This window comes from Geotrypetes seraphini, chromosome 2 (genome assembly GCF_902459505.1).
Source record: "Geotrypetes seraphini chromosome 2, aGeoSer1.1, whole genome shotgun sequence".
Classification (NCBI taxonomy): Eukaryota; Metazoa; Chordata; class Amphibia; order Gymnophiona; family Dermophiidae; genus Geotrypetes; species Geotrypetes seraphini.
Window position 1 is genome coordinate 59,262,291 of NC_047085.1, and position 23,690 is coordinate 59,285,980.

Genomic DNA, 23,690 nt, shown 5'->3' on the forward strand with positions numbered 1-23,690 from the left:
ATCCAGCATTTCTCCCTCCTTCCCCACCACCCCAGGGTCCACCATCTCTCCCTTTCTGTTCCTTTCATTCCTAAATCCCATTGCCCACCATCTCTCTCCCTCTCCTCTGTTTCTAGACCCATTATTTCTTCCCCCCAAAGTCTGGCATATGCATGTGTCTTTGAACCCCCCTTCCCTCCCTCCGTGTACTTCTATACCAGGGCCCCCTCCCCTGAAGGTCTGTCCCCCTTGACGTTTGCACCCCACCCCTGAAGGCCTGCCTGTCCCCCCTAAAGGTCTACACCCCACCCCTGAAGGCCTGTACTACCCCCCTAGCGATCTTTGCAAGCTACCATAGATCTTCGGAACTGTCTTTTCTCTGCCACAATCCTGCCTCTGACGTCAAGAAGAGGGGCGGGACCGCGGCAGAGAGAAGACAGCTCTGAAGACCTATGGCAGCTTGTAAAGATCGCTAGCATCAGTGATCCTATGCAGGCTGCTGAAATTAGGTAAATTGATGCCGGGAGGCCAGGGGGGAAGCCGAACACCAGCACTTCCCGACTGAACCTCCCCACTCGCCCTCTAAAGCAGGAGCGGCAGTGGCCGGCCAGCAAGAGGCAGTGCTGCCGCTCCTGATTTAGGGGCAAGGGGAGAGAGTCAGTCACCAAATCGGGAGGCCGATTTTTTGTCGTGGTAAATCAATTCAAATCGATTTACCCGAAGTGAATTGGTGAATCGATTCGAATTGTGAATCGGGCAGCACTAGTAGAAACCTTACAGCCATAGCTAGGAGTCCCAAGAAAGTATCATATATACTTGAATATAAACAAAGATAACATTTTTCCCCTAAAAATGGAGGGAAATTGTTAACTCAAATATAAACCGAGGATTTATATTAAAGTTCTGCCCAACTCCCCCCTCCCCTGACCCAGTGCTGGCTTCGTCCTGGGTCTACCCTAAATCCTGGTGGTCCAGTGGTAAGCCAAGCTGGGATGGGAGCAATCCCTCCCTCCCTCAAGGTGAGGTGTCGGGTCCTATCCCGGTTGTTGGCCAGATATATAATCATCATATGTCCCCTCCCTTCCTCGGGGAACCAATATAGGCATCTCCCTAGGCTTACCTTAATCACTGGTGGTCCAGCGGAGTAAGTTGGGAAAGGAGTGATCCTCTTACGCTCCTGCCCATGAAGTTTTGGTGAAAAATTGGTTGCCGTGAGTTCAGGAGATTGCAGTAGGAACTTGTGACAGCCATTTCTTCAGCGAGACTTCATAGGCAGAACGTAAGAAGATTGCTCCTGCCCTGCAGTATCACCAGTGACTAAGGTAAGCCCAAGGGGAGGCCTAATCTGGTTCCCTGAGGAAGAGAGGGAGGGGATATGCAGTGATTGTACAGCTGGCTGACAGCTAGGACAGGACCCAACATCTCACCTCAGGGAGGAAGGGATCCATCCTGTCTTGGCTAGCACTGGACCACCAGAATTTAAGGTGGACCCAGGGAGAGGCTAGCACTGGGTTCAAGAGGGGGGAACTCTAAACTAAACTAAAACATAACTTTATATACTGGGTCATAGAAACATAGAAGATGACGACAGAAAAGGGCTATAGCCCATCAAGTCTGCCCACTCTACTGACCCACCCCCTGTCTATGCCCTAATGACCCTAAGGAAACTTGACTTGGTTTACAACAATTAAATAAAAACTGAAGAAAGTAAAAACAAAGGTTTCAAAATAAATTAGTTTTCAAAATGTTTAGCAAATAGAAAAGTTTTTGGAAATTTACGAAATTGAGACCCCCATTTCTGGATCATTTTTTGGGCCTAAAAATCTCAGTTTATATTCAAGTATATACAATAACCAATGTTTTTTACATTGTATTTTGTCACTATCAGTTAAGTCTCTAATGTGCACCATTACTTTGAAATTGTACAAATGATATCTTACATTGGTACCGATTCCTTTATTCTGCTATCCAAAAGGTCTCTGTACATGGCAGCTGATGTCACTTCTTCCATTGGACACATAATGCCATACTCCTCAAAACCATTCTCTTGGACTAAAGGATCAGTTTTGTGAGGATCAAACATTATATTATTTGGTGTTACTAGCAGCACTCCATTAACTGTACCCTACAAAGAAAGAAGACATATGAAAATAGTGCCCACATATGGTCTTCCTATTGTAAACAACTCATTAAAAAAAGAAAAGGTAGGCAGAAAGATCCACAAATATTAGATGACATAGCTTAACTACTTTAAGTCCTCAGTAAAAAAAAGCTTATTGGATAATTTAAATATGTTAAAACAACTGCTAAATATCAATTTTAACTATGTATGCATATCACCTTTTTTTCCTCTTTCTTTTTTTTTAACCCTATATCAATTACTTTTGATTGTCTGTCAAGTTTTGTAGACATGTATATGGAGGGGGCGATGTAATAAGCCAAATGCTAGAACAGTGTACCTAGCTGCTTTATGGCATAGCATTCTAACACAAGCTGAAAAAACCTTACACTACTGATGTAGTTAACTAATCCAATGCAAATTATTGCTCGTAACTGAGTACATTATCCCATGGATGAAAGGTCATGATGAGATTGGGAAAAGACACCAGCAAGCAAAGCAAAGCAAACCTCAATGCTCCACCAATGAAAGCAAAGGGTTACACAACAAAAAAAACAAGATGTGGTGGAGCCAATGGTCTAGAGTGGCAAAGTTTATTCAGGCAAATGGGCTAAAACCAAGCCAATAAATGCAAATTTTTGCTGCATTAAAATAATGTGTGCTGAAAGAAAAAAACTGCCCACCACTAAGGTAATCTGACATGATTTACTGCATAGGGATTTGTTTCCTTATCTCTATCTGTGTGAGCAGAGACTAGCTAGAACAGGGGAAAAAACACAAAATTAATTAAAAATTTTCTCATAGCTCACTGCATCATGGGCCTCTACCTTAGAGAATGGCATGGGGACAAATTTGTTCCCATCCCCACAGGATCTCAATATCCCTATCCCTGTCCCGTCCCCACAAATTCTGCCTCTAATCCCATCCCACTCCTGCAAGCTCTGCCTTACCTGCACAAACCTTGAACACTAATGATTTTAAAGTTTTCGAGGCTAGTGCAGATGAGGACAGAGCTTGCGGGGATGGGATAAGAATAAAGAGATCCTGCGGGGATAGGGAAAATTTGCCTCCATGTTATTCTCTATGCCAGGTGTTAGGGCACTTGGGGAAGGGAAGACCTCAACCACATAGCCTCCATGCTGTGGCACACCTTTGAACCAATAACAAATACCTATTCCAGGGAAGCGTCCCAGTAGTGTCCTCCTATTCCTGTTGCTTCTTGTGAAACAGCGATAGCTGATCCAAGCAATGATTTGGGATTAAGTCTGCCAAATAAAGGGAAGCCACAAATATTATAAGATTGAACCAGAGACAGGAACAAATGGGCTTCACTCCTGCATCCAAACCCCAAAAGGTGGGTATGGCAAGCTAGGGAGTCCAGAGGTTCACTGGACCATGAGGGAGGCCTGCCAGAAAGCGTGCTGGAATATTTCCTGATACCCTGAGTTAAAGATTCAGCAGTAAGAGAAAGGTAAATATTAGGACTTTTCTTTTAAAAACACATCAGAGGCAAATTTTAAAATTCTATTTTTTTGCATGTGTTTTGCATGTCCAATCATACTAACTTTTAGCATAGTCTTTTTACTGATTTTCTAAAAAATCTTACTGCATTGGAAGAATAGCATGGAAAAATCACATTGCTCTGCTATAGTATAGTGCAGCTTTCTATATCTGCCCTTGAGAATATTTATATATTTTATAATCTTAAATAAAAACATATGTGAATCTAGATGGAAAAATCAGTACTTACCTGCTAATTTTCTTTCCTTAAATCTTAAAGGATCAGTCCATACTTGTGGGCTATGCCCACCTACCAGCAAGTAGCAACAAAGTAATTTAGAACTTTGCCTTATAAGGCTGCAGTACATTAAGAAAATAAGAACATAATAGCAGCCTTACTGGGTCAGACCAATAGTCCATCAAGCCCAGTAGCCTGTTCTCTTGTGGTCAATCCTGGTCCCTAGTACCTGGCCAAAACCCAAGAAGTAGCAACAATCCATGCTACCAATCCAGGGCAAGCAGTGGCTTCCCCCATGTCCTTTTCAATAACAGACTATGGACTTTTCCTCCAGGAAATTGTCCAAACCTTTCTTAAAACCAGCTACACTATCTGCTCTTACCACAACCTCTGGCAATGTGTTCCAGAGCTTAACTATTCTCTAAGTGAAAAATAATTCTTCCTGGGCTGGGGGGCTGGCTGGCTGGCTGGCCTGGGGCTAGCTGGCTGGCCTGGGGCTGGCTGGCTGGGAGCTGGCAGGCTAGCCTGGGGCTAGCAGGCTGGCTGGCTTAGGGCAGGCTGGCTTGGGGCTGCCTACCATTAGATGTGCCCTGTACCCTGTCCTGGCCCAAAATAAAGGCAACAAAATATCAATATAAAATCTGAGTAAACAACCAATTGACTGCCCATATAAAAACCCTAAAAATAAGATACCATTACTCCTATTTCATAATTGTAAAAAGTGTATAGTTAGGGTGCCCTCACAATATGTTTTAAAAAGTGTAACATCATACACAAATGTACAGATAACTATTTAGACCATAAAATTTGCTCAAAATAAACAAACCAAGATACTTAAAAACCTATTAAAATATGAGATCTGTTGTGCAAACAAGCTTATACTTTACCCGAATTCCTACAACATCCTCACTAGCGCCAAATAATGAAAACACATGCACATTAACAAATTTAAGAAAAAGGCACATTGCTAAAAATATTGAGTGACACCTGATAAGTGAACAAAACAGCTTATATGAAATTACTTACTTAATCTATTGAGATCAAAAGTAACATTGTGTAATTATTTTGTTTACACCACAGCGCCAGTGTGGATAAAGGGCAGAGGGCAAAGGGGGTGAAGAGGCTATAAAAGGTGTGTTCCCGTGCAGTCTTTGTTTGGTGTGTATGAGCTGTTGGAGCTTAGGTGAAGCACAAGCTTAAACAAACAAAAAAGACTTTTCCTCTCTCTGTTAAATCCTAGCTCATGTTCCAGGTCTAACACCACCTCTGGCAGGATACACATTTCAAATCTGACACATTGTAATCACAAAATATAAAATAAAATTATTTTTTCTACCTTTTGTTGTCTGGTCATTATTCAAATCTTGTTGGTCCCAGGCTATGGTTGTCTTCTGATAACTTGCTTGCCAGGGTCTCCTTCTTTCTCCGTGCTAACCATCCACCTGCCATCTCTGTCCTCTGGCATCTTTCCTTTTTTTCGTCTCCCTCCACAGATCCACCTTTTCTTAACTACCTTTTCATCCAGCATCTCTCCCTCCTTCCCCACCACCCCAGGGTCCACCATCTCTCCCTTTCTTTTCTCAACTACCCTCCTATCCAGTATCTCTATCCCCCCTCCACACCATCCCTTATGTCCAACTTCTCTCCCTTTCTGTTCATTCCCTCCCTAAATCCAATTGTCCACCATCTCTCTCCCTCTCCTCTGTTTTTAGACCCATTATTTCTACACCCAAAGTCCTGCATATGCACGTCTCTTTGAACACCGTTCCCTCCCTCCGTGTACTTCTACACTAGGGCCCCCCTCTCACGAAGGCCTGTACCCCCCACCACTGAAGGCCTGTCCCCTCCTTGAGGGCCTGTACTCCCACCACTGAAGGCCTGTACTCCCACCACTGAAGGCATGTCCCCCCTTGAAGGCCTGCACCCCCTCCCTGAAGGCCTGCACCCCCTCCCTGAAGGCCTGCCTGTCCCCCCGAAGGCCTGTATCACCACCCCGAAGGACTGCACCCCTCCTCGCCCCCGGAAGGCCTGCGTGTTCCCCCCTGACCTCCCGTGCATCCATTTACCTAATTCCGACAGCGGAGCAGCCTGCAAAGAGGATCGTCGGTGCTTTAGTGATCTTTGCAGGCTGCCATAGGCCTTTGGAGCTGTCTTCCCTCTGCCACGGTCCCGCCCCTCTGATATCAGAGGCAAGATCGCGGCAGAGGAAACAGCTCAGAAGGCCGATGGCAACCTGCAAAGATCGCTAAAGTACCGGCAATCCTCTCTGCAGGCTATGCCGCTGCCGGAATTAGGTAAATGGATGTGAGGGAGGCTGGGGGAAGCCGGACACCAGCACTTCCTGACTGAACCTCCCCCTTCCCCCTCTAAAGCAGGAGCGGCAGCGGCCGGCCATCAAGAGGCAGTGCTGCTGCTCCTGCTTTAGGGGGCGAGGGGGAAGGTCAGTCACTAAATCAGGAGGCCAATTTTTTTTGTTTTTAAATCGATTCGAATCAATTCACCCGAAGTGAATCGGTGAATCGATTTGAATCGTGAAATGGGCAGCACTACTACATATGCACTGCCCTGATCCTGTTCACCAGCTCCTACATCAGGAACAGCGTTTAACTAATTCTGCAACCATAAGCAAAATCTGAACAACTCACCATAGTGAAGAAACAGGTGATTTCTGTTTCCTAGGCACTGTAGTAGAATTACTTGGCAGAGAATATTCATCATCCAAAAACAAAACAAACAAAAATAAATCTCTAAAAATAGAAACCATAAGCTCAGGACTTTTGCTTTTAATGAGGCAGGAGAAGCTATGAGAGGAGAGGTGGTGAGGGAGGGAGAGGGACCTGACATCACCAGGTTTACACTCAAAAAGTTAAGAAAAAGCCTTTGCCACAGAAGCTCAACTGAAGCCCTAAGAAGTTTTTTTCCCCAAGTTTATTCAAATTTGATATACCGCCTTAAAAACTGTCAAAGCGGTGTATATTACATTAAAAATATATAATTGGCAACATACCATTAGTACTTTGGTTAGATACATGACAGATCGAGACACAAGCGAAGAAGGGGGAACTACAATCAATTATATGAAAGGAGGAGAAAGGATAGCAGAATGGGGAAGGGAAACTATGCTCTTCCTTAATTATTATTTATTGGTAGATATCAGAGATTTTGGTCGGACTGGAAGTCATGAGTTATATGCGTGTCTTGTTGAACATAAAGATTTTAAAGTTTGTTTTAAATTTATCGATATTTTCTTCCTCTTTTAACTAAGCTGGTAATGAGTTCCAGTGCTTGGGTGCACTAACAGAGAAAATACATTTGCAGGTTGTGTCATAAAAAAAGATGTCTTAAAGAAGGAATATGTAAAAGATGTTGACTACTAGATCTTAAGGTTCTTGAAGAGCAATAAGAGATAAGCAATCTATCCATGAAATTTGGTGTATGAAGAGATTTTGTTTTAAATGTTAACAGTAAGATTTTATATGTAATTCGGTGTGTTATCTGAAGCCAATGTGATTTTATTAGAAACGGGGTTACGTGATAAATTAATACACAAAGGAAAAAAAATTGAACAGCAGTGTTTTGAATAATTTGCAATATGCAGTTCTTTCTGGGGAAGTCTATCATACAAAGAGCTGCAGTAATCTAGTTGAGAAATGAGTAATGAGTGAATGAGGATATTAAGAGATGATGGTTCTAATAGATTTGAGATGGATCTAATCATTCTTAATTTATAGAAACATTTTTTAACGACAGATCCTATTTATGTGTGGAAAGTCAGTTTGTTATCGAGTATAACCCCAAGAAGTTTTACAGAATTTGTGAATTTTAGCGGAGTAGATTTAAGAAAGATAGGAGAGATAGGCAAGTCATCAGTGTTATTATTTGAGGAGAAGATCATCACTGTTGATTTCAGTGGATTAAGGAATAACATGTTATTGAGTAGCGATTGGTTGATTGTTTCAAGTTTGAGATTGATGTCATGGATTTCTTGTTGATTGGGTAAAGTAGTTGAAAATCGTTGGCATAAGAATATGCAGTGAATCCAAGTGATTGCACAATAGTAAGGAGAGAAGTAAAGATGTTGAAAAGAAGAGGGGATATGCCACCAGGAGTCCACCACAGTAGCTGAGACAGAGCTATACAGAAAGGTTCTACCTAAGGTTACCAGATTTTTCAGAACAAAAATCTGGATCCATGGCCCCGCCCCCAGTTCCGCCCATCCCTCTCAACCTGTTCAACTGTCCAGACGGCATCTGTGCATGTGCTGGTGCGACGCGATGGCATCACACGCAGTCACTGTGTTGCATCTACGTATGCACAGATGCCGTCCCAACGTCGCTCCTAGCTGGAAGCTTTTCAAAACCCGGACAAAGTACCTGGTTTGGAAAATCCATCCAGATGCCCAGACATGTCCTCTAAAAGGAGGACATGTCCAGGGAAATCTGGACATCTGTTCTACCACCTACTAGAGACAGAGAGATACTAAAAGGAACCTAATGCACAGCAGCCTTATAAGGCAAAGTTCTAAATTACTCTCTATCTCCACCTACTGGTAGATGAGCACAACCCACAAGTATGGACAAATCCTTTGGAAATAATAAGTAAACATAGATATAAAGAAACACATATACGCATATATATACTTAGTTCTGAAGTGTTATGTTGGCAAAATGGTAGGTACACATCAACATGTATGTGCACATCAATGTGAACACTGACATGGAAGGCACTGCAGGGCTTTGGAACTAGTAAGGTCCCACCTGATAGAAAAATGAATGACATAGAAAGAGGGAATGTTGACTGCTTAGCCAGACACCATGGGAATAGGGGGAATGAGAGTGATTGTGGCAACCTAAGCCTGAAGTAGGGGACAGGAATGCCCAAGAAGATTTACTAGAGTCAAGCTTGGAGAAGGGAGATGAGAACTTTCTTAGATCGGGATCCGCAATAAAGCACTATTCTGGTTCGCATCCTACCTGGACCAAAGACAAATATACATCCTGATGAATACAGTACTCTCAAAGATGAAAACCATGAACTACAGAGTACTCCAAGGTGCACTATTATCCCTACTATTATTCAACATCTACATCAGACCGGCCCTTGAAATTGCGAAGAGGAACAAAATCCACATCCACTCCTTTGCGGATGATATACAACTATACATCCCACTGGGCAAAGCACGGGTCACTGAACTTGAGACTCTGCAGACCTGCATTGTGGAGATAAAAGCATGGATGACAGCCAACAAACTCCAACTGAATCCATCTAAGACTGAGCTATTATATTATGGATTCGCTGAGAGTCTTGCTTTGCCTCACGCCCCTACATCTCCTGGGACAGCACCATTCTGGAACCCAAAGATCAAGTGTCCAGCTTGGGCATCACACTGGATGCTGGCCTGACTCTATCAGCCCATATCTCCAAGGTAGTATCCGCTTCCTTCTACTACCTACGACAACTAAAACCCATCCATCGTTACTTCTCTGAAACAGACTTCACCCAACTGTACTGTCCCGCCTGGACTATTGCAATGGTCTCTACACAGATCTACCGACCAAGGAGCAACACAGACTACAGAGAGTCCAGTACACAGCAGTGAGACTCCTACAGAACCTTGGCCCTTTTGACCATATCTCCCCTGCACTAAACTAGGCCCATTGGCTTCCAATACACCAATGCTCCATCTTCAAACAACTAATGTTAGCCTTTAAATGCTTCCATGGCATGACCCCCGACTACATAGCAAGGAAGCTTCCAATCTACCACCCTTGGAGGCCCCTCTGATCGAAACTTGAACTCAGGCTGTCCAACCCTGCAGCAAACTGCCTCTACCTTGAAACAGCCCAGAAGTGATCATACTCATACAGCATGCCTGAACTATGGAACAAACTATCTCCTGCTATCAGGAAAATTGACAACCTACTGTCCTTCCAGAAGGCAGAAAAGACACTTCTGTTCACGCACCAACTCGCTCCTGGTCTCAAACTTTAAGTGGCCAGGAACCAGTGCACCGTAACTCAGGGCACCTGAATCTGTCAGTCAATTCTGTACTCTTATCTACAGCCATGCAGATGCCATTCTGAGACTCTATATAGTTTGTTTTCTCTTAGTTTTAACTAAAGCATAGGTGTTCTCACGTGTGTTAGATTAAAAAAAAAAATTGTATCAATTTTCTGTAACATGCGTGTACTGTTCCTATAGCTCGTTATTGAACCTGTAGCATGTAGATTCACTATAGCATGTGTGTTCTTAGTTTCCCCATGGCATGTATGTTATCAAAAGCCATCTCAATTTTCTGTATCTCGTTATTGATCCTGAAAACTACTGTGTACTTATCCTTGTAACCCGTTCTGGGAGAAAGAACGAAAGAAAGAACCTATGAAGAATCTGTACAATAGTCAGCTAGTACAATAAATAGGAACTATAGATATGGAGCAGAAGTCTAAATCAGTATAAATATAGAAAGTCATAATTGCTATAGGACTAGATATAGCTGATTCTATCATTATAAGGTTCACTTTCTTTAAATTAAATTTAAGAAGAGAAAAAAATTTTCACATGGGTTTCTGGAAATTGTAGTTATACCGAATTATTTAAAATCACAATGTAATTATATTAATCTTTCATTTACAACTGGACTTTCTCATACTGGACTTTAAAATCTGCAGTAATCCCTATTAGTTGTGCAATATCTTTAAACTTTAATATCAGGTTCATACCACTGACTCTCCAACCTGAACATATCACAGTACAGGTACACTTTACTTTTTGATACAAGCTTTACTATAACTATATGAATTTTCAAATTTGCAAAGGAAACAAAATAAGTTACTACAAATCGCTAGGACCCCAAGTATAACCATCAATGATAGATATGTGTAATCTTCTTACTTTTCTGTGTGTCTTTTTTTCTTATTTCAACTCTGCTTTAAGGATAATCAGATAGTCGCAGTAATCTTCAATGCTTGCTTTTAGAAACATAGAAACATAGAGTATGACGGCAGAAAAGGGCCGACAGCCCAACAAGTCTACCCACTCAAGAACCCTCCCTCCCAACTAGTCTGCCTATTCAAGAATCCTTCCTCCCTGAAGTATCTATCGTTTGAGCATAACTCTGTAGTACTCCCACCTGTTTGTCCCATCGACTCTTGAAGTCGAGCACGCTACTGGCCTCGACCACCTGGCGTGGAAGATCATTCCATCGATCAATCACCCATTCAGTGAAGTATTTCCTGGTGTCACCATGAAATCTTCCCCCTTTAAGATTTAGTGAATGCCCTCTTGAAAAAAGATTTCCTCCTCCACTTTGATGTGACCCGTGATGTATTTGAATGTTTCTATCATGTCCCCCCTTTCTCTGCGCTCCTCAAGAGAATATAAGCGCAGTCTGATCAAAGGTTCTTCATATGGGATGTCTTTAAATTCTGAGACCATCCTAGTGGCCATTCTCTGTATCGACTGCATTCTCTTCACATCCTTTTGATAATGTGGCCTCTTGATAAATTGGATACAGTATTCCAGGTGAGGTCTCACCATGGATCTGTATAACGGTAGTATGACTTCCGGCTTTCGGCTGATAAAGCTCCTGCTGATGCAATTGCTAAATCCTCATATAATCCATTGAGCTAATAGCTATGACTTTTATATATTTTTTTGTGCTTTTATAAATTAAATAAACATTCTTATGCAGTCTCAGGCTTTGTCTTGATTAGGACCCTAAGTAAGCATAGATTGAGTCAAAATAGCTCACTTTTCCATGCATTGTTTTAATCTTGAACTCAGTTTTAAAACACTACACAAATGGAAGATGAGGTTCTTACCTGAATAATCTTTCTGTTAGAAGACATAGGAGGCTGTACTCTAGATCAGTGTTTTTCAACCTTTTTACACCCGTGGACCAGCAGAAATAAAAGAAATATTTTGTGGACCGGCAAACTACTAGGACTAAAATTTTAAAACCCCGTTTCCGCCCCATCTCCGCGAGCTCGGTCCCCACAAATCATCTGTTCCCATCCGTACAAGCCTCAGTTATGATTTTATATTGAATGTATTTTATTAAAGTATAAATAGAAACAATATTCTGTACAATTGTCATTTTATAAATACAAATAATACAGAGCAAGGAACAACAAAACTCCCTGTCTCCCCTCCCCTTCACATATATCCCCTCTACTATCAAGAAAATTGAACAAGCCAAATTATTACAGAATGCTACACAGAAATATCATGCTAACAGAATACTGCAGTCACACATGACAGGAATAGTGTTAGGGGAATGCAACTAGGGCAACTGCCCCCTGGTCAGAGAGCACCCTAAACCAGCTGGAAGCTAAAGAAGTACTGCCTGGGCTTTGCAGTCCCCAGTTATGTCTAACACCAGCTCTAGCAGGATATATATATTTCAAATATAATATATTCTAATCACAAAATAGAAATAAAATTATTTTTTTCTACCTTTTGTCGTCTCTGGTTTCTGCTTTCATCTTCTTTTCATTCTCTTCCCTCCAGCATCTGCCCTCTGTCTCTTCAATCCAGCATCTGCCCCTTCCATCCACTGTCTGCCCTCTCCCCCTTCCATATGGTATCTGTCTTCTTTCTATGCCCCTCTCGCCTTTCCATCCAGCCTGTGCCCCTTCTCTCCTTTTTACATGATTCATTCCAGCTTCAGTGCTCTCTTCATTTTTATCTCTCCTATACCAGATCTAGCATTGTTGTCCCTCTGCTTATTTCTCTGCTGACCCCTTCCCATCATCAATCTCTCTACTTTCTCATGCCTGTCTCTCCCCTTCCCCTACTCTAATCTCACTGCCAGCTGTTTCCTTCCTTTTTTCCTTCTCCCTTCCCTCCTCCTCCTGTCCAGCAGTAACTCTTCCCTTCCTCCCCTCCCAGCAGCATCTCCCTCTCCAGTAGAAGATGTCCCTTTTTTCCCTTGCCCAGCAGCTTTCCAGATTCATTTCCCTCCTCCCCTCCCAGCAGCATCTCTCCTTCTCCCTCTCCAGTAGCAGCTGTCCCTTTTTTTCCTTGCCCAGCAGTTTCCCAGATTTCTTTCCCTCCTCCCCTCCCAGCAGCATCTCCCCTTCTCCCTCTCCAGTAGCAGCTGTCCCTTTTTTCCCTTGCCTAGCAGCTTCCCTTCAGGTCCAGTAGCAGCTGTCCCTTTTATTCCCTTGCCCAGCAGCTTCCCAGACTCCTTTCCCTCCTCCCCTCCCAGTAGCATGTCTTCTTCTCCCTCTCCAGTAGCAGCTGTCCCTTTTTTTCCCTTGCCCAGCAGCTTCCCAGACTCTGATAGTGGTTTTCTCCCCTCCCAGCAGCTCTTCTTACTTCCCAGCACAGCAATTCAGGAAGGCAGCCTCGGGACCTTTGTTGGGTCGCACTGCCTCTGAGGAAAGAGGAAGTTGCATCATCAGAGGCAGCCGCGACTCAGCAAAAGCCCCAAGGCTGCCTTCGTGAATCGCTGCGCTGGGAAGTAAAGGGAGAGCTGCAGAGGGGAGAAAGCCACTGTTGGAGGCTCCCCATGATCTCTCCTGCCCAGCACGGACCAGCTAAAAATATCTCGTCGATCTTGCCGGCCCTGCGCGGACCGGCACGAAATTGAACTTCATCAATCTTGCCGGCCCTGCGGGGACCGGCAGAAATTTCCTGCGGACCGGCACCGGTCCGTGGACCGGCGGTTGAAGAACAGTGCTCTAGATGATCATCCCCTGGCCACAAGTTGCTTGCAGAAGGATATCAATCACATCTTTCAACTCCTCCTCCTTCACCAGTACAGTGCCCTTTTCAGTTTATACCAAAGCAGTTAATCTCCACATTAACAGAAGAAATCAGGAGGGGCACGAGGAACTTCCTCAATAACATAATACATTTCTTCTCTGCTCTGTTACTCAGGAGAAAGAACAATAATAAGCATGAACTTGCAACACATGAAGCTCCAAAATTCAACAACTCATTACATTATTTGCAATGTATCAGTACATATTCATCCAACTGACAGGAGAAAAAGTCCAGTTTTGAACTATAGATTTGTCCAAAGCAGTAGGTAGGTGCATTGAAAGACTAACAGGGTGGTTCGTATAGACTCCTATGTCTTTTAACAGAAAGAAGATTAACCAGGTAAGAACCTAATCTTCCATTATGTTGCAAAGACATAGGATGTACTCTAGATGACATACCAAAGCAGTATCAGACATCTACTCTGAGACAAATGAGTCTGCCCACAAGACTGAGGAACCAAAAGCGGCATCCTCCTGAGTTGCCACAACCACTCTGTAGAATTTTGTAAAGGTATGGAGAGTAGATCAAGTAGTTGCTCTAAAGATATCCTTGGGCATAACTGTCCTTGTCTCTGCTCATGAGGACTCCACACCTCTGGTCAAATGAGCTTTGATAGAAATAGGTGGCTGTTTGTCTCAATGTACATTGACAAAATCGCCATGCAAACCCATATGGTCATTGTGACAAACTCACAGCGAGCTCTGACTTTGTCCCAGGGGTTAGGGAAAGTAAAGCACGGTCCCTGGTCAGAAGAGCTGACCAAGAGAACAGTAAGGAATTAGAATGGGCTGACTATCCCTCAAATCCTGAGTCAAGAAATGAAAGGCAGAAGTATAATGTTTCACAGCAGTATGTGCCTCCCAGATTTAAAAGCAGTAAGGTTTATTATGACCGGAATTGGAGATATGTTCCTATAAGGAGATCTCAGCCCTGGTTACACAGTAGGAGTAATCAGTCTCAGTGCCCAGATGAGCTGGAGCCAATCCTCTTTTCCAGGAGAGAAGGGTGGGAGTTGGGCCCATTTAAGCTCAGAGCTCTGAGAGCAAAGGGGAAGGGAGAACTGGCAAGACAGATAGGAGGAGTACAGACCTGAGCAAAAGGCAGAAGCCAAGCAGGAGGTGGAAGGGAGGAGTCATTCAGTGGCCAGGATTTAGAAATGACTGAGGAACTGCCAGGCTTGAGCTCTGACCCTGTGCCTATTTCCATAGAGGAATTAATGGATACCTCTAACCCATCTGGGGAAATACATGCTGGTTCAGAAGGTATGGATACCAGTCCTTAATTCAATAGTGTCTATAAGCTGTCCAGTGAAGCTTTGCTTTGCTAGCAATACATTTGTTTTCCTGCATGGAGGGAACTGTGTGCAGGTGACTCTAAGGAGCAAAAGGGTGATAAGAGTTTCTGGGTCAGAACAAAGCTTCAAGAGGTTTGCCTAGCTAAAGACTGAAAGCTACTCTCAGGTACAAATGCCCTACTGCTTCTATGAATGTGTACCTAATCAAGACTCCCTGCTATGTTATTTGCTTAAAAGTTTAAGATAAAGTCCTTGAACAAATCCTGGGCTGAGCAGTGTCACGGAGCTCACAAACTCTGAAGCTGGGGCTTAAGTTTTGTTCTCTTTCCCTGCTTCATGGAAGAGCTGGCAAATCAGAAATAGAATCACTCCTCTAGTACTTAAATTTTACTTCTTTTAAGAAGTTATACCAACTTGTAATGAAACATATGCTCAGAGACACAGAGGCAAAAAACAAGGGGCGAACCTCACCACCCAATCATCGCATATCAGTGTGATTCAATAAATATCAAAACATTTACTTTTGGCTGCAAAACACAGTCTAATGTATTCTTACTGCTACAGATTCAAAAGTAACAAACTTATCTCAAATCACAGATTCTGACGTGGACCATTTCGATCCTGCGTCAGGGAACCGATTATGTTCACAAAAGTTTTTCAGGGGTGGTATTGTCTCAAAAATACTCAAAAATGTTCAAAGATGTTGCCAACAGGCTAACTTCATCCACCAGTTTTCAACGGGAAGAGCTGAGCTGATTTCTTTTGCCTTTGAACTCTTATATGTTGAAAGAAAGTTAGGGAGTAATAACTTCCATGAAATACTCTTACCTGGAGAAAAATACTGAAGTATTGTTCAGACCAGGAGAGAAAGTGCTTGTATTTGGACTTTAAAAGAATAATTTTGGTACAGAAAGTTTGCTTGCATTTTGAAATTGCAACAATTGCCTATGTTCACTGGATGTCTGTTTCTGTTTGGAAAGTCCAATACATGCTTTTTAACAGACCAACAATAAAGTCTGATTTTTGTTTGAAAATATTACACTGGCCTGAGTTTCCATTTCTCCATAAGCGGCATACTGATTGGTTGAAACAGTGCCCGAGTCATACATACATGGACTGGAAAAGTGCCACGAGTGAAGTGCTGCAGGTTTGGTGCTTGGACCCGTGCTCAACATATTTATAAACGACCTGGAAATTGGTACGATGAGCGAGATGATTAAATTTGCAGACGATATGAAGTTATTCAGAGTAGTGAAGACACAGAAGGATTGCAAAGACCTGCAACATGAGAAACACACTCAAGAAATGGGCCGTGACATGGCAAATGAGATTTAACGTGGATAAGTGTAAGGTGATGCATGTCGGTAACAAAAATCTTATACACGAATACAGGATATCTGGTGCAGTACTCTGAGAGACCCCCCCCCCCCCCCCAGGAAAGAGACTTGGGAGTACTGGTCAACAAGTCAATGAAGTTGTCCGCGCAATGCGCGGTGGTGGTGAAAAGGGCAAACAGAATGTTATGAATGATTAAGAAGGGGAGCACAAACAGATCAGAGAATGTTATCATGCCGCTGTACCAGGCCTTGGTATGCCCCCACCTGGAATATTGCATCCAGCACTGGTCGCCGTACATAAAAAAGGACAAAGTACTACTCGGAAGGGTCCAGAGAAGAGCGACTAAAATAGTTAAAGGGCTGGAGGAGTTGCCGTACAGTGAGAGGCTAGAGAAACTGGGCCTCTTCTCCCTTGAAAAGAGGAGACAGAGGGGACATGATCGAAACATTCAAGATAATGAAGGGAATAGACAGATAAAGACAGGTTGTTCACCCTCTCCAAGGAAGAGCGAATGAGAGGGCACTTTCTAAAGTTAAAAGGGGATAGATTCCATACAAATGTAAGGAAGTTCTTCTCACCCAGAGAGTGGTAGTAAACTGGAACGCAGGGAAGGAGCTTAACTAAGATGGCAGCCTGAGTGTGCTCGTAGAACACCATCGAGTCTTACCTGCTACTTATGGTGAAGCGAAAGTCAAAGACCCGGGTTTTCCCTTCAGTGCCTGGGTCGCAAATGCAGCTTTCTGGCCCGATGGATGTTTTTGTCGAGCGGGGGCCTAAAGAAATTCTGGTAGAGTTGACCTCGGCTAGCGGTGAAGGTAGGTCGGAGAGCCCTTCAAACTCTCTAGAGGCAGTCAGCTTCTCCCCGGAAAAGTGCAGAACGCCAGCGCGGCCACTCCCCTGCCCAGTGTTGTTAGACAAAGGGAGAGAAGGGAGTGTAGCAGCCGCATCCGTAAGCTGTGCAGAGGAGGAAGAAGAACGGGCAGTATGGAGAGTGATGGCTGCTTCAGCAACACAACTGCCACTGCGTGGAGTCTTGGAACTGCAAGAGGGCTTGCTAGAACCCCCACTGACATCTTTTACTCCAGGTACTGTGAAATCTAAAGACTTTGCATTGGAAATTTCAATTGTTCCACTACAGAAGCCCCCAGTGATTGATTTAAATTCTATTTGGGAAGCAATTTTGACGTTATAAGTATCCTTGGGCTCTCAATTACAAACACTTGCCACTCATTGTTCTGGGATACTTTCGGATTCTTTGATGTTACAACAAAGAGTAGAAACACTGGAGAATAAATCGTTGGAGCAAGAAAAAAAATTGGAAAGTTTGGGTGTACAAAATCACCTCTTAATGAAAGAAAATGGTAACATTAATTTTAATTTGGAAGTACAATGGAACCTTGGTTTACGAGCATAATTCGTTCCAGAAGCATGCTCGTAAATCAAGTTACTCGCATATCAAAGCGAGTTTACCCATAGGAATGAATGGAAACTCGCTTTGATTCATTCTACCCCCCCCCCCCGAGGCTACCGGCGCTGCTCCATCACCCCCTCCCCCCGCTCTAAGCGGCATCGCACCCCCGGGGGGTGCGATCCCAGTTAGAGCGGGGGGAGGTGCTCGTGTAGCGGAACATGCTCGGTTTGCGAGACAAAAGTTTGCTAAACGTTTTGCTCGTCTTGCAAAACATTCGCAAACTGGGTTACTCGCAAACTGAGATTCCACTGTATTGGAAAATGACAAGAAAGAATAATTTAAGATTGATTAATTTTCCTAAATCACCAACTATTTCAGTGATGGAAATGTTTAAAAAGAATCTTCTGGAAATTCAGAAAATCCCGCAAAACTCATTTCCACCTATCTCAAAGATTTACTATATTCCGCTGGGAAAGAAGAAAACTCCGGAAGAACAACAGGAACCAACAATTGACTTATTGGATTTAACAAATTTATTAGAGTCATCAGGAATAGATCAGATTAGCTTAGCTACACTTTTTGTTCAATTAGCTCTTGACTCTGATAGAGATTAGCTCTTGAAGATGTTTTTTTAAACATAAAGATATACTCTTTTTGAATCAAAAAATTAGAATGTACCCTGACGTGTCTAGGCAAACACAAAAAAAGAGGAAACAGTTTTTATTATTGAGACCCCAGGTCTTAAAACTGGGAGCTACTTTTGTATTAAGCTTTCCATGTAAATGTTTGATTAATTTTAAAGGAGCAAGGTATATTTTCTTTGATTCTTCGCAGTTATCTAGGTTTATTGTGGATTATGGTGTGGTGACAGCAAGTATCCCTGTCAATAGACAAGAATAAAGCTCATAGTTTAATTTTAGGCTCCATTCAGAAGGTCCAGCTGAATGCCTTATGAATTTTCTTGTAAATGTTGCTCCGATTTATTGGGATTACTGCTCCTTCAAGTATTATTGTGGGCTAACAAACAGTTTTACGATTTACTTTTCTTCCTATTTTTTTATTGCCTATTTACTATTATTGTAGATACTGTTGATTTCGATATGATTTTTGTTATCATGAAAATGTGAAATTCAATAAAGAAATAAGAAAAAGAAAACTGGAACGCTTTTCTGGAGGCTGTAATTGGGGAAAACACCCTCCAGGGATTCAAGACAAAGTTAGACAAGTTCCTGCTGAACCAGAGCATACGCAGGTAAGGCTAGGCTCAGTTAGTGCACTGGTCTTTGACCTAAGGACCACCGCGTGAGCGGACTGCTGGACACGATGGACCACTGGTCTGACCCAGCAGTGGCAATTCTTATGTTCTTATGAGCTATGAACTTAGAATACTGAAAAGTTTTATATGCTTACAAGATATTAATATTGGAAAATAATCATATTTTATTCATTAATTCCCAACGTCTATGATGTAATTGTAATTTGTTTGCTTTTTCATTGGTAAAGGGTCATTTATACAAGAGCTATTTTCAACAACTCCTATCTTTTCAGGCAGCTTCTTGTGATACCGAGTTTGTAAGTCTGTTAGTTAGCTCTGTCATCAGCAGTTCAGGAAATTATTGAAAACCTACTTATTTAAGAAATTTTTGCAATTTCTAGGTCATTTGTTTTTAAATGTCACTGTTTCAATTTTCTTTTGTAAACCACATAGAATTCCTAAGGTACTGCGGCAGCGGCTTCACTTTAAACAGTTGGAGACGGACCCGGTGACGTCAGCGGTCCGTCTCAATCAATGCCTCCAGTTAGGCTAAACGGAAAAGGAACCGCTGCTGCAGGGGACTCGGGGGCAGCCAAAGAAGTCTCCTGCTATTTCCCTCCAAGTGAGTAGCAAGCTCCCGAGTTGGCCGCGGAAGATTTATCATTTTTAAGCCTATCAATCTGCCTGCATACCTCTTCTAGGCTGACCGTCAATCATGTCAGTTTCCCATCCTCGTTTCCTGCGTATAGCCTGTCGGCTTCCGGTATGTTGTGTATATTCTCTTCGGTAAATACAGACGCAAAAAATGTGTTCAGTTTGTCGGCGATGGCTTTGTCCTCCTTTAGCACTCCCTTTATTCCATGGTCATCCAATGGCCCCACTACTTCTTTTGCAGGTCGTTTTCCCTTAATATATCGAAAGAACGGCTTGAAGTTTTTCACCTCCTTGGCTATTTTCCTCATAGTCTCTTTTGGCCCTTCTTACTGCCTTGTGGTACCTGCTTTGATGTTGTTTGTGCTTTTTCCAGTTTTCGTCCGTTTTTGACCTTTTCCATTCCTTAAAAGAAGTTTTCTTGTCTCTGATCACTTCCTTCACCGCTACATTGAGCCACGCCGGTTCCTTGTTCTTTTTCCTCTTGGATCCCTTGGTGATATGCGGTATATATAGATTTTGCGCCTCGGTGATCGTGTCCTTGAAAAGGGACCATGCTCGCTCTAGTGTTTTTACAGTGCTTATCCTCTTCCCACCAGGAGTCTCATCCCTTCATAATTCCCTTTTTGGAAGTTCAGTGCCATGGTCGATGTTCTGAATCGATGTTTTGCCCCCGTGTCCAGGTCGAAGCAGATCATATTGTGATCACCGTTTCCCAGTGTCCCTTCTACTTCTACACCTTTTGCCAGTCCTCGTAGTCCATTTAGAATTAAGTCCAGAATTGCATTTCCTCTCGTATTTTCCTTGGCAAGTTGTTCCAGGAAGCAATCGCCTTTTCACTGTGCTGTGCTGGTACCTGCCTGTGTCAGCTTTTCTGCAGACTGAATGAATGGAGAAGACATTATGCTTCAAATCCTTTCAGAAGTGATCCAAAACTGGAGATCTTTGAGCTGCTTGCCACCAACTGTGAACTCAAACCCCATGAATCCTCGCAGTATGATGGGGGAGATAAAAATGCAGCCAGCTCCCTGAAACCCAACAGGTATAACAAAGGGGCCTCACAGCCTGTGCTCAAGCCTCTAATAAATCAAAAGGTGAGCCAGTTCCCAGGGAAATAGACCCTGAGCTTCAAGAATGCACAAAGCAGGCTGGTGCAGCAGTTATACCAAGGAGTTGCCCTGTGAGCTGCAGACTGCCTCTCCGAAGCACAGATGCCCCAAATATGAGAACCTCTTGGCACCAAAGCCAAAGCTGAAAAAATACCTGAAAATAAAACCAAACAGAGCAGATCAGAACACACCTTCTCAACTCACTTGCATAATGAATAACTGGAAAGGGTACTATACTCCACTGGTGAAGGAGGAGGAGCTGAAAGATATGATTGACATCCTTCTGGCAAGCAATTCACGACTAGGGGATAATCATCTTCAGACTCCTATTTCTTTACAACAGAATGAGGAGTTATTGATAATGTTCTTCTGTTACAATAAAAACAAGTTTTATAGAGCAGCAATAAATAGCATGAAAGAAGCCCCAAACCTTTTCATATATAAAATGTTTTTGCAATATATTTTATCATTAATAGTTTTTTAAGTGTTCTTTAATGCATCTAAATCAACACTATAGGTTATTATACCTTTCCATCTGTTATGTATTTGCAATTAATTTTGAGAAATTTTTCTGTAAAAGCTTCCTCTTCTTCAGATGTAGAAGATACCACTCTTGCAGGTCTAATACAAGCATTTGCTGGTGAAGAGGCTTCCTTATGATGAATGCCATCTGCATTCTAAAGGAAAAAAATCTTGAATCAAATTCATTTCCAAGCAGATTACTCATATCTACTGCCAAAATAATTATTAATTGTCATATGAAGGACCATGCAAATGATCCTAGTCTTGCAGAATTACACTTTAATGGGTATACTACAAGGCTATTGCTATGGGTTTTGGCCACCATTTTGAATTTGGGCACCCCAAAAGCAGGAGGATGTAGGGATCACTTCTTCATCCACCAACTATCTACCAGGAAGACTATAAACAGATATTGGAAACAAGGGTTATTTAAAAAGCAAGAATTTTGGGGAGTGGGGAGGATAAATTTTCCCAGCTTTGAGTCCCTTTAAGATGCTTTCTGGATGCATCAAGCTACATATCAGTAGTTCAATGCTTCCAGAAAGTAAATATAAACAACACTTTAAATGTGGTGTTCTTTAACTTTATCATGAATAAACACGCAAGATTAAACACTAATCTATATTACTCATTTTGTATAATAGGCTGGATCAGCATGCATTTTCATGTTTACATCTCATTATTATTTATCATGTTATATTTTAAAAAATCAGTACTCCAAACTCAAAAAAGTAGAATCCAAAAAATCATAGTCTGTCTTTGCTTAGTAGAAAAGTTTATCAATAAACTAGTAAAACTGTAGACAGCCGCATGCTGGAGCCTGGTGCCACAGCCCCCCACTCATAGTTTATGGTTTGGCTATGGTTTATTAAGCTTGTTATACTGCTCGTTCATTTTACTGGTCCAAGCAGTCTACAAAATACAATAAAAGTAAAATAAAATAAAACAAATATAAAAAAGAACTACCCATATAAATAGCAGACATACTAAGAAACATTCACTCTTACAAAAAAACATTCACTCTTAAATAAAATCGTAAAAATACCATTAAGCTGTGGCGTCAAACTCCGGCATGCGGTTGTCTGCAATTTTACTAGTTTATCTTTCCTTAGTAGAAGAGTTTATCAATAGTGTGGGGTATTTAAAAAAGCATTTATTATTAAGAGCAAATGATGCACAACTATGCCAATTAATAGATTATACTGGCCAACACTCATTTAGGTGCCTCAAATGTTAGACCTGTTTCTGGGTATATTTGACCTGCTGATTCAAAAAATGGCACCAGTCTTCTCCTATCAGCTCTAGTTTTTTAGATATAGAACATATGCCATACACCATTCTTCACTCTGTTCGCGCATTAAAAAAAAATCAGGACATTTTAATGTCGTTTAAATTAATATATTTTAAGCATGAAGGAAACATTCAAAATTAAAAGAAAAGTGTACAACATGAAAATCTACTTATTTCATACCAACATTACAAGTTTATGATACAAACTTTCCAGTCATTCGACACACAAGATGCTCCTTTTGTAAGAGTTCCGAGAGTGGGATCTGCCAAGACAATCCTGCATAAGACTCCAACAATAGTCTGCCATCATGTGTGCATCCCATCTTCCTTGGCATCTGGCTTCCATTGTTTTTATGTCTTGGTGAAATCTTTCACCTTGCTCTTCGCTTAAGTCACCAAGGTTCTCTGGAAAGTGATCTAAGTGACTGTGCAGATAATGGACTTTAACACTCCTGTTATAGCCAAGCCTGTTGAAATGAAAGAGCATATCCTCTACTAATTGTGTGTAGTTGTCTGCCTTCTTGTTGCCAAGAAAGTTTTTCACAACAAGAACAAATGAAGACCAGGCACATGATTCGATTTCATTCATTGATGCTATGAAATGTGGGTCATTTATAAGTTGTCTGATCTGTGGACCTTTTACAATCCAATGTTTTGGATGTAAAAGTATAGTTGGAAATATGTAAACACTCTCACTATATCTGCTAACTTGAACGCAAAAACATAAACCAGGTAACAGAAGACAAAGTTTAAAAACCTGTTAGATTTTAAACCTATGTGCAACTGTTTTAAACTGATCAGGTTGAGAAACCTTTGAAATACAAATTTATGCAGTCTTAGGAAACCATGCTTACCACCTAAATTTTTTGCACATAATTATGTGTACTGCCGTCCGTCTCATTTACGGTCTCAAAAAGTCGGATCATGTAAGCCCGTATTACAGAAAACCACACTGGCTGCCAAAGGAGGCCAATGGTCATCTTCAAGTTTGCCTGCCTCTGCTTCAAAACCATAACAGGTTCATCCCCAATTTACCTGTCGCACCATTTTGAATTTCCAGGCACCACTTGCATGTTTGCCTTCCCATCCTTGAAGGGCTGTATCTACAAGAGATTCCTCGATAGATCACTGTCATTCCAACCAGGCAAATTGAATAACTGTCTAACCACCCTCATTTCAAATTCACCCTCCTACCAAATCTTCAGGAAATCAATTA

The 23,690-nt window shown here is 42.1% G+C and overlaps 1 protein-coding gene across 2 annotated transcripts in view; it reads right to left on the reverse strand.

The window, feature by feature from the left end:
* OXR1 (oxidation resistance 1) overlaps nucleotides 1-23,690 on the reverse strand; it is a 325,515-nt gene that overhangs the window by 180,211 nt on the left and 121,614 nt on the right. For both annotated transcript variants that reach the window (XM_033933067.1, XM_033933066.1), the window contains exons 5-6: nucleotides 21,190-21,339; nucleotides 1,920-2,104 (exon numbers count right to left, since the gene is read on the reverse strand). In XM_033933067.1, coding sequence (XP_033788958.1) covers nucleotides 1,920-2,104; nucleotides 21,190-21,339 — 335 coding nt within the window. The remainder of the gene's footprint in view (nucleotides 1-1,919; nucleotides 2,105-21,189; nucleotides 21,340-23,690) is intronic.